This window comes from Dermacentor silvarum, chromosome 7 (genome assembly GCF_013339745.2).
Source record: "Dermacentor silvarum isolate Dsil-2018 chromosome 7, BIME_Dsil_1.4, whole genome shotgun sequence".
In the NCBI taxonomy this organism is placed as follows: Eukaryota; Metazoa; Arthropoda; class Arachnida; order Ixodida; family Ixodidae; genus Dermacentor; species Dermacentor silvarum.
In genome coordinates, this window is record NC_051160.1 from 61,239,127 (window position 1) to 61,256,399 (window position 17,273).

Consider the following 17,273-nt stretch of genomic DNA (forward strand, 5'->3'; position numbering starts at 1 on the left):
CTTCATATTCAATGGCTAGTGCCCAAGTACATTAAAAATTTTCATCCTTAAAAAATAAAGTGATTGCACTAAATCTTAGATAAGTGCATTTACATATCCTAAAAATTACGCCCATCAAGTGTGGTCTTGATTGGACCACAATAAGTACATAAAATGTTGTCCACAAACGCCTTCTTTTGCCCAAAACATGAAGTTGAGAAAAATGCTGATTGAAAGTTTTAAAAGTTGTTTACTTCTGTTAATTATTATTATTACTTCCCAGGGAGATTGTGATGTGGCAAAGCTAACCTTGGCGAGAAAAAGCTTAGGCCTACCACCTTGCACGAGCCCAATGGCGTATGAAACCACGGTTTGAAGCATCGTGCGCTTGAAAATGTGTCATATCTGTGCCTTTTCTTGCCACCTCGAGGGCTTTAATCGAGTTTATTATACTTTTCTCTATCATTTCTGGCTCTGATTTCCTCATATGTGAAATAGGAGAGATCAATGTTGCTGAAACAACTAAGAACACAAAACCTATTCCTTTAATGAAAATTGTCGTTTTTTGACCCGCCTCTCCCCTTAATAAACGACTTCACTGCAATTGCAGACGCAATTGCTGCCCACTAACCACTTTGCTAGTTTGTCCTGCGACACATACAATGTTGTGGAATGCCAACATGTGAATATGCTTTCGTAATCAAACTGAAAGCGGGGCATCAATGTGAGAAAACTCGTTCTGTCGCCATCCGTGGTCCCCATCTGGTGGTAGCAATGGCGATGACACTGGCTAGACTAGCTCTCATGGTTGAACAGCACGAATTCGTTTTTGTTTTGTTTTATTGCAATAGCAGTTATGTGGACACTCCAATTGTTTTTTCACCATCGCCGTCGGCATGCTTTTCGTATAGAGTTCAAGTGCGATAGCATCGTGGCTGCGCATCGCATGCTGTGTATGCGAATGAAAGCATGCGAGGGTGAGCCAAGGATGGCGGCTCGATCTCACGCACGTCAGGGAGGAAGGCGGGAAGGAAGCACACGGTCTTCCATTGTGCACAAGGCACTGAGGGGGTGGGGGGTCTGCTCCGGTGCCACTCGGTTCGCGTTGAAGTGGGAGGCAGCTCGAAGGTCAATTTGCTTGTTGCTGTTGCCGCACTTCCTCATGCCACCATTTTCCCAGCAAGTCTCTTCGGTCTTCGAGTGAGATGTGTTCATGTTTGCCTGTGGGCACGTGACACCATGCTTGTTAATTTAGTTGAGTAAGTGAATGATTACGAGTTTATATGGCCGATAAAACTGCTATTCTTACTTCGTATACCTGTCTAATAATTTGCTATCGCAATCGATGCTTTGCCTTTCGAGTGAAACTGCGACTTTCTTGCATCTGATCGCACTGCCCAAGCAATTTGCAGACAAATTTTCTAAGAAAAAAAATTAAAAAGTGCGCGTTAGAATCTGGTAAATGTCGTAATATATTATTGTGGACCTACCATTTTTGCTTTAAAATCTTCCTAGGGCAGGCTGCAAATAGGCATTTTCGACGGGATATGACGCATGTTCATCGCATTCATTCCATCCCAAGTGCCGCCAAGCGGACACTGCTGCTAGTGGAATCGCCCACTGCGATCACCATTGACCAGGCCATGACCAGGCCAGTTCAAATTATCTAGCAAAGGCTAATTTCAGGATCAAAATAACGAAAATTTGGTGCCAAAGAAATGTATGGGCACCAGCCGGGACCTTCAGTCAGGATCGAATTCTAAAAAAAAAAATTGAATTAACAGAAGTCTACTGTATTAGCAAAAAAGGGGCAAAAAAACCCACTCATGAACAGGAAAAGTATACATTATCAGAACATTTGCAACTACAGATTTTGCAACTACAGTCAAGATTTTAAAAGATTGCATTAGTTAGATCACAGTGAGAGAACACAAGAACAATGACATATAATGAAGCTCCTTCTCTTGATACCAACCTGACTTTGGTGCATGTGTATTCTCTTCGCGTTCGTGTGGCACAGCAGGTATGCTTGTTTTCTAAAATGTGCCACAGAATCAACAAAGGACACTGCCGCAACAACATTTGACACACACAAAGCACGAGGGGGACAAAGCATCGTTAGCCACTGTTTGTTTGACTCAGTTGTGGTATTGCATATGCGTGGTTATTAGTTTGTCAAAACATGGAGCGTGAAGAAACGGAAAACAGGCAAAGCCAAAAGAAAAGGGCAGCAACGAGAAAAGGTTCACTCCACGTTGCCACTTGTATTTGATTATCAAGCCTGCTATTGAAGTTGAGAAGCAGCGTGGATTGAGAATTTTTTTATCTTAGCTTTGGAATTTCCTTTTACAGCGACAGCTGTAATGGGCTTACTCCCCTGGTCTTTTTGATGTCTGCCGGTGTCGCCTCTGGAATCCCAAAATCTTTTGCGAGAGAATTACATAGAAAGAAAGATTCTCATTGTGCCACGAGGATTCGAACCTACTACCAACAAATTAGCAGTCCAGGACTCTATCTCTTAGCCACTCTGCCGATGCCACGGTGAAGAGCACTGATCATGGAGAGCGTGATCGCCCCAACAGCTGCCATGATTGGCTAACACCTGCTCCTTAGCATCCATGTACTGGATAAAGCTGGCGTCTGCACCTTCATGTTCTAGCATGTCGCCTCCCCAGTTACAGAGGCGGTCCTAAATTAAGTTTTCTTTTTCTACATGCCATAACAATGATTTAGCATGTCTGCTTTGTCTGTATTAGTCTTCTTCTTCTAGCAGTCAGCTTCTTCTCATGTTTATTGGATGGCACTGACATCATCCTGTTTTCTTCAAGGATATCGTGAGGCCTATTGATGGGGTAGCCCAAATACAAATCTGAGAAAAGCCAATCAAATCCAGCAGTAAGAAGCTAAAGGGTTGTTTTAGTAGAGGCCAGCGGCTAAGTCTGGATGGGTAAAAAGAGGGAAAAAAAAGCAGAGTCGTTCCACTTCACCAGTGGGAGGTCGCAACTTTCAAAAACGAATACAACTCACACTTCTTTTACTCCTCGAAAGAAGGTTGCTCGCTTTGACCTGCGAATGTTCACTCAACAAGTGCCGCACAAAACAGTCTAACACTTGCTGCAAATTATATTTTCCCAGCTACGAAGCCACTGCTTGGTGTTACAGGCGAAACACTTTTTTTTTTTTTTTTGTCATTTGCCGACATGCAGGTATATAACCTCGTCATTGAGTGAAATAGACAGCTGCTAGTTACACCTTGTCCTTCTGTTTACTATGTGTCTTTTGTTATTCTGATATTGTCCAATGTTAATCCCTACAGTTTCAGTCCAGATGCACCTCCAATTTTACCCAACATTGCATGTGTGCTAAATCTCGTAATGCATTAGTGGCTGTAAACATGGATTGCTTGTAGAGTATGTTAATACGAATTTGCATTACATTACACAACCAAACCTGAACTGTATGCTAAACAAACTTGTGTACCAAAGACCTGCGTGTAAAAGCCATTAATGTGGCACTTTAGCAAGGTGGTGGTTGTGACATTGCGTTTTTGATTCCTCCAACCTTCGCTCGCTTGGTGTTCACAGTCGTAGCTCATGTTCCCATCTGCTCAGAATACGAGATTGTTTCACGTTCTCACCCGTCACCTATGCAGATCAGGCATGATGCAACCGGCCAGTGTCTTGATGCCATGGGTGCCCATCCACCATCAACGGCAGCGTTGTCGGCCTGCCACGGAACCGGAGGAAATCAGGTGCGTGTCCCCTTGTACCAATTCTTCTCCCTCTCTTCGCAGGGGGCCGACCTAACTGTTTTCCTTTAGCTTCAATAGCATGCTTGCGCCGGCAAACTTGCTTTCATTCCCCGCCACTTTCTAGACCTGCGCCTTTTTTCTTGGCTGCTCTGTTTTCGTAGCAAATACCACTTAATCATAAACTCCTTATGTAGAATTGAATATGAGGTAAAGTAGCTTTCATTTGTGGCTGTTCACTTTTTTTATTTTCTCGTTAACTCTATTGTAACATAAAAAACAATGTTGTGGATAGGTTACCAAGCTTTATAATGTCGAAAGGTATGCTACAGCACCTGGCAACGCTGTTGTTTTATGCTGAAGAATGGTTTTTGTGATGGCAAGCAGGCTTTTAAGGGATCTGGGGAAACCATACGTATGCAGTTGAAGCTCATTATAACATTATAACAAAGTCACATGCGACACATGATGATGATGATAAAAACGTATTTATTGTAGGATGGCTCAAAGGCCCATTATGTGAAATAGGAAGGGGAGAGGAGAGGAGTAATTAAATACATTGATTATATCCAATACTGATTGTAAGTGTATACTCATTGCACTCTAATATTGGTGAAAAAACTTTTACGTTTATGTCGTTATATCCATGTTCGTTACAGAATCAAGGCTCGTCTGTACTTGTTTCCTTAGACGTCAGACAGCAGCAGACAATGTATTTTGGATGCACTCGTCTCACCTGCACAATACTACCGATAACTGCTCTGTATGAGTACAGCTTGTTAATTATGCTTATTCCAGCTTTCCAGCGCCAGAGGTGGAGAGGGCTCACCCGCCCAATTTCATGACGTGGTCTTAGATGGCAGCACCGTAGTGCGTCAGTTAAAATAATTTGGAAGGAAATTTTCGTGCAATGCGGTTGATAATTTTTTTAACCTGCCCATGTGATGTCGTATACAGGTGCATTACCTGCACTGACCTCTCCCAAAAAACAGGGCAGGCCTTTTTTTGCAAGTATTTTGCGATATTGATAATGAGCACCCTCACCATATCCTTTCGAGCCTGGGGTCAAATCCGTAACAGCTCTCGCTGTACAACAAAAGCTGGGCTTAATGAAGACTGTTGGGCTAATTGGGACATTTTCCAAGCCTGAGACTTAGGTGCAAGAGAAGAAGAAACAGACAGGATAAAGTGCGCTAATTTCAAAGGCTTTTACTGATCACAGAGGTGAAAAAATTTATATGATGCACAACTCTTTGATGTGCAGCTCTCGTTACACGGACACATTATTTTTTTTTTAACCTGGCGTGCTGTCAATCACAAAAACTACATTCACTCTCAAATTTTAAAGCAAAAGTTTTCTTTGCAAACCCTCCCGGCCTTTGCTGACCATGGCTGCTGCCATCTTGCCAAATAGTCGTACAGTAAAACCTCGTTGCTATGAACACCACATTAGCGAACTTTTCAGATTAACAAACTTTTCAGAAATACCCAGCTGACTTCTTATGGTTTCAGTGTAAACATATTTCAGCACTACGAACTTCAGAATACTGAACTTTTAAGAATAACGATCGTTATTCAGTTTCCGTGTCATGTTAACAATGCTTCAGTACTACGAACTAATATTCCGAACTCTGGGGATTCTTAGATTTCCATGTATCCTTCACGGCAGCTGAAACAGTAGGCTAGCCGATGACGCGAAGCATTCAAAAACTATTCGAAAAATATTCGGACCTTCGAATAGCGCGACTACTTGTTCGAAGACCGAATGAAATAGTGAATATTCGATTGGAGGACTGAATCGAATAGGACAATATTCGATTCATTATTTGCAAGTTTCGAATATTTGCAGATGCCTGCTTCTGATACAGCGCACAGTTAGGGACAGTGCAGCAAGACGTGGACAAAGAGGAAAGGAGACAACACAGCACTAATTAATGACAGTGGTTTTATTGCAGCTACGCAATATACAGCGACCACAGCCCTACGCATGCGTGCAAATCTCATCGTCAACAGATGAAAAATACAAAGCTTTTACAAAATGCACCAATAGAAGATAGCTGTAAATACAATGCAAAAAAAAAAAAAGGCGACTTGTCAGTTCTTAGAATGCAACCGTGGGACTATGTGAGAAGGGTCAACGAATTGAGGGACCCTTTTTTTGTGTTAGTAATATCCATATGAAGCCAACAGACAAATGAAGCCAAGGAAAGCACACAGATGTCCCCTGTGTCAGAATGGAAGCTGCTACACTGGAACAAATGTACTAAGATAGGTGACAGAGGGTTTGGTGAAGACAACATTTGGTGCTTAGAAGGACTGAATGAGAATGTTAACATCGTGACGATCGAAGCTGCGTTCCCAACACTTTACGTATCCTGTACACATACGTAATTAGTTAATTACTCGAGGAAGTTGACGGTGAGACAGCCGCCACCGTAGCTCAGTTGGTAGAGCATCACATGTGCCGTGCCGAGGTTGCAGGTTCAGCTTGCACTGGAAGTAAGTTGCCTTCCACTTTCATTTCCCCTTTTCATTGCTGTTTCCGGATCTCAATAAAAAGAAAGAACAATTATTTTCCCCTAAGCTATCATTGGCTTCATGCAGCTGTTACTAACCACGCAACTCTGTAACGCTGTAACGTCGCAACTATGTAACACAGCCTGTCGAAACCAACACCCACTACTCACACGGTCAATCGCTGCTCGCCCAGCCGTTCCCTTTGAGCTGCATGCGCCACCCTCCCAAGGCGGTGAAGGTTTCCCGAGCCGAGCGTTTTCGCTCTCTCGAACTGATTGCGTGGCCCATGTCTCGTCGTCCCACCACGCTAGCGTGTCTTGCGGCGACGCTCGCAGGTGTTCCGGCTCAATGCGGAGGGCCAGCTGGGCCTGGGTGAGCGGTGCATGGATGCCAATAGCAACAGCATGGACGTGGTGTACTGCTCGCTCGGAACCGTGGACGGGCCCTGGGAATACAGTGTGGTGAGTAGGCTTGCCTGAAGGGCCTGGCCCACGCTCCTGTCATCGTTCTTGTGACGTTACTGTCGTGAGCATAGTTTCATACTGTTAGAGGGAGAACTGGCGCTGTGGTGCTGTTGTACCTACGTGCGCATTTAATTTAACTTGTTCAGTAGGCCGTTTTTCGTCGGCTGACCACTGTCACATTGTTATCGCTTGGTGCAGGATGCGCCTTCATAACTTTCCTGAATGCTATGCTCGCCGCAGTTGTCGTGCGCTTTTAGTGTCACTTGTTTTTCCAGGGCACAAGTTCCCCCTATAAAGAGTTGGACTCGTGACTGTCAATTTGGCACTGCCTTGTTCTTTGCCGTCACCGCAACGTGACAGTATGCATGAGAATTCTGGGAAATGGAGGTTCTGGAGTGGGGGGGTGTTGGCATCTTTCTCGGTGAGACAGGACCTCCCAAAGGCAATGCGTCTGGTGAACAGCATTCCATCTGTTGCAATTGTTAAGTTTCTACTAAAACTGCACTTAAAATGCTGTTTTCTTTTTTATTATTATTATGGAAGAGCACTTTTTATTCACCCACAAATATTTCTGCTGGATTGAACAGTTACAACAAACATGAACAGCACTGATTTGCCGCTTTCTTACTTACTGGCACGCCGCAACCTGGCATTTCGATGGTGGCACGACAGCCGTTAGGAAACTAGCTAGATGGTGACACCAGGTTTCCCTCTAGGCAATATTGTATGAAACTCTATGGCCAGTGAGGTTTTGTTCACCTGTCATCTCTCGTGTCATCACGTCACCGTTGCGGGAAAAGGGTATTCCAGTGAGACGACGAGCTCGGTGCTCGAACGGGGCACGGTGGTAACGGGACTGGCTGGTGCGTTGTTTTTGCTACAGTGTTGTGTAAGTGAGCCTTGCTGGAAACTAAGTCCGTTAAAGGCCAGCTGCAATAAAATTTAGGACCGCGTAAATAGCTTAGTTTCACAGTGAACCTTTTTTTGTTTGCTTGCCTCTTTCCCCACTTTGTGGGTGCTCGATGCTGATGTCTTGCCGATTGTACCCAACAACTTAGGCCACTGTGTGCGACTGGGTTTGCAAATATTCTTGGCCAATCCCCCAGAATGGGTAGGTACCACTGGGTGGGTACCACTGGGTAGGTACCCGAGTGGACAAGCAGAGCAAGAGGCAAGAAGTGCAGAAGTAGGCAGCAGAAGCAGCCAAGCGTGAAGAAGGTAGTGAAGGGAACAAAATGGTAGCTGAGCGTGCACTGAGTGAGGAGCTACACAGAGGTGAAGAAGGAGATTTCGGTCAACATTAAACAAAGCTTCGTTTATCGCTGATTCATACATATGCGTGGGATCCACCAATTCTTTTTTTTTAATGAATATATAGAACAACTCCCGTGGGAGATTTTACGTTTTGAATGTGAGTGGATGCATCACAAAAAGCCAGCAAGAGTAGAGGTGTTGGTGCAGAAACTGAATAAGGTGCCGCTATTACTGCTCGCCGGAAATTAAGCAGAGCCTGGAACATTGCAAACCAGCACTGCACCTGGGCACGAGACCTCCAGGATCGAAAAGTGCCCCTGTGGTGGACTACAAATCTCGAAGGCTATGGTCTGGATTTGTGTTGCATCCGCTAACAAGCAGCTGCCCGTGTTGTCTGCTTAGGTGCTACTTCGAAAATGTGACAGTCACCAGACTTGCAGCTTTGCCAAGATTGCTTCAGTAGTATCTGCTACTTATTTATAACCAATTCACTCAATGGAGTTTGGTGCAGTTGGCCTTTAAGTACGTCTACGTGCTTGAAGCATAGTGTGAATGTCGTTTAACTTTAAAGGGGCACTAAGAAAAATAGAAATAATTTTATCTGTATTTGTAAAGTACCTTTCAACAAAGCCAAAGAAGCCAGTCTTACTACGAGAATAGGCTTCACGTAAGCCAGAAAAAAAAAAATCTAAAGACTGGAGATGACATCACCTGGAAGTTCCTGCACGATCTCACCATGACGTCATAAATTTTTTGACGGTATCTGCTCGAGCTTAGTTCATTTTTTATCCATAATAATGGACGACAGTGTATATTCTAAAAGAGTAAAAAATTTACTGAGCCGCAATTGCCCAATTACAAACAACCAAACAAACAAAAATCCGTGACATCACACTGACATGCCAGTGCTGGAGTCCTGGCGCGAAGCTCGCAAATTGCAGCTTCGACCTTCATTTTCTCTCGTTATAATCAACCTATGACCTCAAAGTAATGAAAATAATGTTGTGAAAGAATACTTTGGTCTGTCGCTTTAAACTGATTTAGTGCTTCTCTTTAGTTTCTCATTTAAGACATTCAGCAGTTGATAACATTTTTCATGCCTGCGTGGCACGGGCATTAGATTCATGTTACCTTTATGTTGGATGACGGTTCTTTCCCGTTCGTGAATTAGCCACGACGTTCAGCTCCGCGTGTTTCGATAACGCTTTCGCATCATTGGCGCTACGCTTGCAGGACACCCAGCACCTCTACCACAAGACGCACAAGAAGTGCCTGTCCTACAGCAAGCGCAACTACAAAGTGCACCTTGAAAAGTGCGACGACAATAGCCTAAACCAGCAGTGGACGTTCCACGAGATTCAGGACTCTTAGTGGCCTCTGCCTGGAGGTCACAGGCTAGCCCCCCTGCCAACAGTTATTACGGTGCTCTCTCTGTGAACCTGCTTGCCACCCCACACAGGGTGCATGGAGACTTGTTAGCCATTTCATCTTCTTGTTGTTATTATCTTTTTTTTTTTTTTTGGTGGCTGGAGGATATTTCTTCTTCCATTGCACCTAGACTTCGACGTTTCAAGGACGGCATTGAATGCACGGCATTGTCACAACGTGGACACAGTGTGTACTGCAACTTCTGGTGAGTGACCAGTGAGCACTTCTGACTTGTTCGCCGTTTGTGAGTCGGTCAACCCAACCCACTTCGTCATTCCTTTTGGAATCTGCAGACATCTGCAATTGCCATCGGCATCTCTTCTCCAGTATCCTGTTTTTTTTTGTTTTTTTTAAGTCCAACATCCGGACTTGCAGATGCCTCTGGTCCCTGCCGAGGTGTTGTGTGCGTATGTGTGCATGTGTGTTATGCTATGATGTATGTGATGTTGACTGTTGAAGGAAATCGGCGTGGACTTATCCAGGTATGATGGTGTACCGCTGCAGGCGCAAGTGTGAGATGACACGGAGCAGCAGTCAGCACGTTTGGTCTTGCTCATTGTCTTTTTTTTTTCTTCCTTTTTTTTTTCTTGTGGGGCCGTGTTCGACGTTATCGCTTTTTAATATATTTTAAGCAGGCTGATGTTCTTACTCTATTTTTTTTTATATACTATGCTGCCCAGCCTAGCCGGCAGACCTTTCTCTTTCACTCTCTTGAACACTAATTTCTAGATTGGTCCTATTCATGTCTTTGCCCTACCTTTGCCTGTGAATCATGGAACTTTGCAGTGATCTTCACTCTTCTGTGAGTGCAGCGAGAGACTCTGCATTCTACGACTAAGCTGAGCTGGTTGCGTTAAGCTTTCTTTCTTTCCTTGTTTTCCTTCATTCTGTGGTTTTCATCTGTTGACTACAACTTGATTTTCTATTGTAGTTTCTATTTCCTTGCCTCATTATCTGCCCGACAGGATTCACTGAAATACTTTCCTTTGATGATGGTACGCCCAAATCTGATATAAGTTCTCTTCTGAGAGTTGTGTGAAATCAGCGATTTCACAGTGATACAAAGTGAACTTTTATGAATGTGTGCATTTTTGTTGAATGACTGGGAAGACAAAAAAAAAAAAAGAAACCACATTTTAATCTCTGAAACATCAAAGAGTCACTGATTCCAGAAATTCTCAGTTTTTGGCTGTCAGTGAAACTTGAACCCTTTGCAGAAACTGGCAGACTGGCCAAATGCACCGGCACCTACCTCTCTTATCTGACATTCCTACTATATCCTGTGTTACAGTCTGACTGTCTTATCACAGGCCAAAGCTGTACATGTGTTCATGGTTTTGAATCAGTATCCCAGCTCATTTCTACTGCCCTGTTTAGCACGAATTGAGTTTCAGCTTGGCTTCAAGCTGCCTCGAAGCAAACTTAAATGGGGGGACATTGGGTCAGAAGCAGCAATAGTTGCCTATCTTTATTCTCATGATTTCTCTCGTCATTAATTTCTCTTTGTGGTTATTGCCTGCTCGCCATCTCTAATCGGAGCTGTTAAGCGCTGTTGAGATGGGCTTTGTTGTTCGGTTTCTGCGCAAATTTACAATTTTATTTTGAGGGTAACTTTTAATCCCCGTGATAAAGTTAAGCAATATTATGGGAATGGCCTCTAGCAGCACCGGAACCAAAGCCAATGTTGGCCCGCTTTGGCTCTAGATCAGACAATGTTGGCACTGTTACTCAGATTGTGTATGCTTCTCTAAAACTTTTCTCGAAACGTTAACTTGTTTCGAGGGTCGTTTGTACTTCATTTAACTGAACATTCCCAAAACCATTCATTAAATCATGTTGCTTTCACATCTGCTGCTGCTGTTATTTTTTTTCGGTTACACACTGCTTCTTATCAATGCTAAAAGTGGCACTAGAGGCAATTGTTAAGTTAAAGTGATGCAATTTTTGCAACCAAATTATGAAAAGAAAAATTTTGCACGGGGGCTGTTTTATGCCTACATGGAGCTAGGTTTTTTCCAGGTCCGAAATTACATTGGCATTTGGTGACACATATTTTTTTAAGTTGCAGAAACTCTCGCGGCTTCTCGCACACAAACGGATGACACTTACCAGACATGAAGGTTGGGAAACACTTACGGGATATTTTAATCTGATACTAAAGTTGGTCTCGAAATGGCAGGCATGGCGTAATCAACTTAATTGCGATATCATGACAAAAAGAAATTTGCCAATGCCATGTAGCAATAAGGATAGTTATGACGACATTGCTCGTAATGAAATAAACGAGAGCGCTGCGCGCATTTCTTGTGGCAGCTACAGCAATTACAGGAGTGGAACGAGCCAATGTACAGCGATGCCATGACACATCCATTGTATCCACATTTAGGGTACTGAAACCGAAATTGGTTCGTAGAAACAAGTTTTCTAGTAAATAACTTCGGGCACTCTGACACTTGCCAGAATTTGCTTCTTGGGTTTGAAGGGTTTGGATTGCCATTTATTGCAAAAATAAAAAAAAATAATAATTGGCTAGTCAAAATTGTCATGTCTGTAATTCTTAAAAGCTGTATTATGATAATAAGGTGGCCTGGTATAGCATCCGTCTGGCTTCGTTAGCATCACTGGAGCCTGCTTACAGTGGAAGTAATTCTTAGTCGGCATCTCGTGTAAACTTCGTGGTGCTTTAAGAGTGGTATAAAGCAACCAGTCAAGCATGCCATAAGTTGTCTCCTGACATAGTACACAATTTGGTATTTCAACAACCTCGACTGATTCAATGTTCATGCCTCTAGTGTCTCTTTATAACGTGTGATTCGAGTGTTGAACGCCGCATGCTCGAAGCTTGGTTCCTTCATGCCTTCATCAGAGCTTTATTCTGCTTTCTTGCTTGTAAACATTGCTGTGTAAGCTCAGTGTGATAAGAGCTTGCACTTATGTGGTAAGATTCTCAGTATCAGTACTGTTTTTCCTTTTAAAAACATTTATCATCTCATTTTCTTTACTTCTTGTTTAAGTAATTAGTGGAATATGCCATCTGTACGTGTATTGTGTGTGCATTGTGTCTAGCGGGAATCAATACCCATCTCTTTTCTTTTTGATGTTTGATTTTTGGTATTGAATGATCACGCGAATAGCTTGAATTTGCTCATTTAATTGCTGACAGTTTATTTTTTATGTTTTTCAGTAAATGTTGAAACTGGGAAGTGCAATGCCAAGTGCCACTTTTGGTCTCTAAGGCAATGTATGCGAAAACATCAAGTGTGTGCGTGTGTGTGCATGCATAGAGATTTTTTATTTTTTCCCTTGTTTCTTTTTTACACTGTTGTGAGCGTTTGTCGCTAGTTCCGCGACAGTTGTCATGTGCCTTGAAATATGCATCTTACAAGTGAAAAAAGATATATACACTTTACGTGAATGTTTCAGTCAGGAATGCGCTTTTTCGTAGCAAACCTTCCTGAAGTACCCAGGTATAGCTGTTCTAAGTGGTTGAAAAAGGAACATTTGGGGCCAATGGTACTATATCGCAAGTGGTTTAGGAAAATCCTACGGTGCTCTCTTTCCTAAGCTATGGAGAGTTTAGAAGTAGGAGCTCTACGACGCTGTGGTTCAGCTTTGAACCACATAATGTGCTAGCTGGCACATGACAGTTACAAAGTAATACCTCTGTCACATGAACAGTTTTGATCCTCATTCAGTCAGTCTGCATTGAACTTTCCCAGTGTCATAGAAGCTCGAGTGAGTTAGGAGTCAAGCATGCTTGAAGGCAACACATAGCAGTGATCAATCTGCATTGACTCAACAACACTTGAAAGTCTTCATGTGGCAGTGGTATTAAACTAGAACACACCTCTCTGACTCGCGGTGGTGGCTCAAGTGCCTATGCCACTGTGCTGCCAAGCACGGAATCACTGTTTTGAGACCTGGCTGCATTCCAATGGGAGCAGAATGCAAAAATGTTGGTGTACTTGGATTTAGGTGCATTTTGAAGAACTCTAGGTAGTCAAAACTGATTTGGAATCCCCTGCGTCGTCTCTCGTAGGCTGCAACTTGCTTTGGGACATAAACCCCACAATTTTATGTCTCTCTTAATACCCCTGCCACATGAATGTTTTCAAAGAACATTCAAATCGAATACAACTGAAATCTGAGCACCATTAGCTCCATTCCACTAGTTTGAGCAGATGAGCCAATAGGGTTCGTGTAAGCCAATACTGCTTGGCTTCAGTTGTCTTTGAAAGCACACGTGTGACAGGAGTATGAAATTTGTCATCTGAATAGGATGTTTTATTTGGAGATTGAAATGTTGAGGAGCGGGGACTTGTGGCAAATGCCTGATTTAATTAAAAGGTCAGAGTTTTTGCGAAACAGCTTTGTCCCGCCCAAGCCCGCAGAAGAAATATCATGATATTGAACTTCTGTAGCCATGGTTCTTTTCTTGAGATTATGAATGTGTGTTGAATGCGGTGTCAATAACAGGCCACACATGACGTAATTAAATATTGTATCACAGTTAGGGAGTCATTAAGGCATTCCGTGGACTTTTCACTGAATGTCATCTGAAGCTATCTGTGATCTCTCCACTTTTTCCGGATTTCCTGGAGTGTTCTGACTGCATGCTAACGTTTTAATAGCTTAGGACGTGTCTTCACATTTCATTAAGATAAATATGAGTAATTAACAAATTACATGGTTATTCTTTGTTAACAATTGGGCAGTTGAAAAAAATTGTACGCATTTTGTGCTTCTGGTGTACATTTGTAACAGTCAGTGTTTTCAAGACTGTTAAAAAAAAGCTTCACAGTTTTTGTGAAAAATGGAAGAATTTGTGTAACACATTGCATTACCTTTAGAGGTAAACAATTTTCGCTGTTTTAGTTCAAGGTAAAGATTGTGTACAAGGGATCATCGTGTCTCTAAAAGTTGCTATGTGTATGCTGATTGAAGTTGTCAGTGGACAGCTTTAACAAAGTTAATAATGTTGCTAGAGTAGTTAAATGCTGGTTGCATGCATGATGAAAAATTATATGAACTGAATGGTACACTGTAGTTCACTTAATATGGTTACCGCTCATGATACTTGGTGTCATGTGCTAGACTGTGTAATGCGCATATGTAAAATAATCCCGAATATAACAGTATACAGTTGGAACAGTGGATTTACTACTTTTTAATTATCGCTATGCAAGTGGAACGCATTATTGCATGCAATTTCCACTATCACATTTGAACCTGCAGGATTGCAACTCTAACACTCTTTCAGAAAAAAAAAAATGCAACAAGGAAATCCTAGAAAGCTAATTTTAATGTATACAGGTGTGGTTGACATATGCAATTATATGACACATCTTTTGTGTGTTTGTGTGGTGACACAGGTACTTCAAGTTTTCATTTGACGTGTGTGATGCGAAGCTTTGGAAGCAAAGGTAATTTCAAAGAAAACATTCCACTGTCATTAGCATCGTTGTGCAATACATGAAACGCATGACTTTGGTGTGGACGCTGCAAGACAATTTTTACATGCCACATTGAGTAATAAAATACTATGATGGCTGTGTCGTATGGAATGACGTGTCTCATTCTTTTTTTTTTTTTTTTTATGGCACATCACACATGCTGGGCGTTTTAGGTCAAGCATATATACATCCCTCAACGTTGGTTGAAGTAATTTCAGCACAATCAGTTGTAGGATGTTTCAGGTCAAGCCCATAATACCCATACGCTTGTCAATGTTGTTTAAAGTGAGTTTAGCGTGACCAATCAAAGGATGTTTTAGGTCAAGCCCATAATACACATTTTTCAATGTATCTTGGGACTTTTCAGCATATGCCACTTGTTCACACTCCTTTTGCTCACACTCCTTCCCGCACGTGAACGCTAACAAAGTCCCCAAAAAGTTACTGCTGACCTACTTACCGTGTTTGAGGCGACATCGGAATAAGAGCAGAGTCGTTTATCCTGCTGTTGGGGCAAGCTGCGCTGTGTCGTCTGCATGTGGCCTCGCGTCGTCTGCTAGCCCCCGCTCGGGCACGATCGTCATCTTCCTCCGAGCTTTAATCCGGCCGTCATCGGGAGCAAAGCGCGATCTATCTTTTTACGGGCATTAAGGCCGACCCCGTTGCTAAGATTAGCACAAGCTCGCACACACAAACAGAGCCCGCTGTTTCGCGAGCCGATCCGCGCTCGAGCGATGCCGTAACTGAATACTACTCCATTCGTGCCGCCAGCGAAGCCAGCCAGCGGCCAGGCTGGTGGATGACGTCATGCTCCTGTGCGGAAGCAAGCCGCATATCGCGCCGCCCGCTAGGCCAGCCAGCAGCAGCGCTCGCTGGGTGCACGGGAGAGGTCCGAGCCAAGCGTAGACGCAGGGGGGTATTTCCCTTGGCATGCTCCCCGTAGCCGTAGCGGCGGTGTTAGCAGCCCCCGCGACTGTCGAAATTCGTCGCCGTGTCGTTGCGCCGAGTGCCGATGTCGTGCCGCCACCGTGGACCATTTGTGAGCGGTAGGGCGTGACGAGCGAGAGCGGCGGTTGAAGGAGCGTGTGTGTTGTGTGTGGTGGTGCCGCTGGACGGTCGTCGCGGTGCAAGTGCAGTTGGTCCGCTCAAGCAGCGGACTACGCCGGGACCTGCAACTGACCCTCGGCTGTCGTTAACTTCCCCGAGTGTGACGTCTCGCGTGCTTGCTACTGGTAGCTCACTCGCGAGTTTAAAAAGCGTCGTGCCCGCTCCTGTGTTGTGTGGTGCGTTCGACTTGACGGACGCGTCTTCGGGCCTGTTCCAAGCAGCAACCTCGAGCGTTCGCTGCCGCGCGTTTTATTTTTATTTTTTTCTTACGCGGTCGCCTTGGCCGGTGTGAAGGAGGGATACCCTCCTTTTTGTGCTTACTGCCTTCCTCGAACCCCCGCTCGTTCCCGTCGGTGGCGTTTTCTCCCTTCGGTGGCAGGATGACGGAATGACAAGACGAGACGGATACTGAAGCAAGTCGCCGGTGCCGCGGTACCCTGGCACACCAAGCCGCGCCGGTTTGAGCGAAGGTAAGGAAGCCACCGCGAGTCTTCCCTCTCCTCGTTATTACCTGCTCCCCGCGTGTTATTGCACCGACAAGAGATCTCTACCTGTGTCTGTTGCTCGCCCTCGCTGCTGCGCGAGCGGCCGCGCTACGTTACCCATAGCGCAGTCGGGGCTTTAGAAGAAAAAAAAAATATATGCAAAGCAAAACGCAGAAAGCAACGGCAAGAGCAGCACCAACGATCGGAGGCAACCCCCGCTTTCCCTCCCCCACGGCTTCTCGCTAGGCCTAATGCGTCATACGGTCGACGCCGCTACGCAAGCGTTCGTCACGCGTTGACGGGCAGGTACGAAGCCGTCGGGGACGCCGGTCGACGCGTCGCGTTGTAGTGCCGCGATCTGGGGTGCGGGGTGTTAACGATGAGAGCTAGCGACCTTGTGCAGTGCGAGCACGGCTGATGCGGGGATTGCGTGTTGAGGAGGAGGGTATAAAACAACGGCACCCTCCCTTCTCGTTGCCCTCTGGCCTGGATGCTGCTGCGACTCTTATTATTTTTTTTTTAATTCTGCTAATGAATAAAATGACACTGGAAAGCTAAAAGGCTTGCAGACTAGCGCGTTAAGGGAGCACGCCGGTCGGCACGTTCGTCTGAGCGGTTGTCTCAGTTGTGCTGCTGCAAATGCACTGCTGCTTGTGTGATGGCCCTGGCCGCGGTGGCCTCAAACCCGGAGCGAGGTGTTTTTGTACCGGGGGCCGCGAGGCGGGTAGGCAAGCTCGCCGCCGGTGTGCGACTCGGTATTGATTGGACTTGCGAAAGGAAGGAAGGAGGAACGGAAAAGTGTCGGCGAGGGGGAGGGAGTATTTTCTGCCGGTCGCGC

General features: G+C 44.5%; 2 protein-coding genes and 1 long non-coding RNA gene across 3 annotated transcripts in view; 2 read left to right on the forward strand and 1 right to left on the reverse strand.

The window, feature by feature from the left end:
- LOC119458104 (N-acetylgalactosaminyltransferase 7-like) overlaps nucleotides 1-14,954 on the forward strand; it is a 39,611-nt gene extending 24,657 nt beyond the window's left edge. The window contains 3 exon segments of the mRNA XM_037719921.2: nucleotides 3,632-3,730; nucleotides 6,580-6,705; nucleotides 9,196-14,954. Of these exon segments, the coding sequence (XP_037575849.1) occupies nucleotides 3,632-3,730; nucleotides 6,580-6,705; nucleotides 9,196-9,333 (363 nt within the window). The 3' untranslated portion in view covers nucleotides 9,334-14,954.
- Nucleotides 1,638-15,539, reverse strand: LOC125946772 (uncharacterized). Its single transcript, XR_007467861.1, has 3 exons — nucleotides 15,304-15,539; nucleotides 6,415-6,689; nucleotides 1,638-1,738 (listed from the first exon to the last, which is right to left on the reverse strand). It is a non-coding gene; the product is annotated as an uncharacterized LOC125946772 (long non-coding RNA).
- A 179-nt stretch (nucleotides 15,540-15,718) lies between these two features.
- Nucleotides 15,719-17,273, forward strand: part of LOC119458105 (protein phosphatase 1A-like) — a 35,414-nt gene continuing 33,859 nt past the window's right edge. The window contains 1 exon segment of the mRNA XM_049670756.1: nucleotides 15,719-16,420. The gene's annotated coding sequence lies outside the window, so the exon portion shown is untranslated.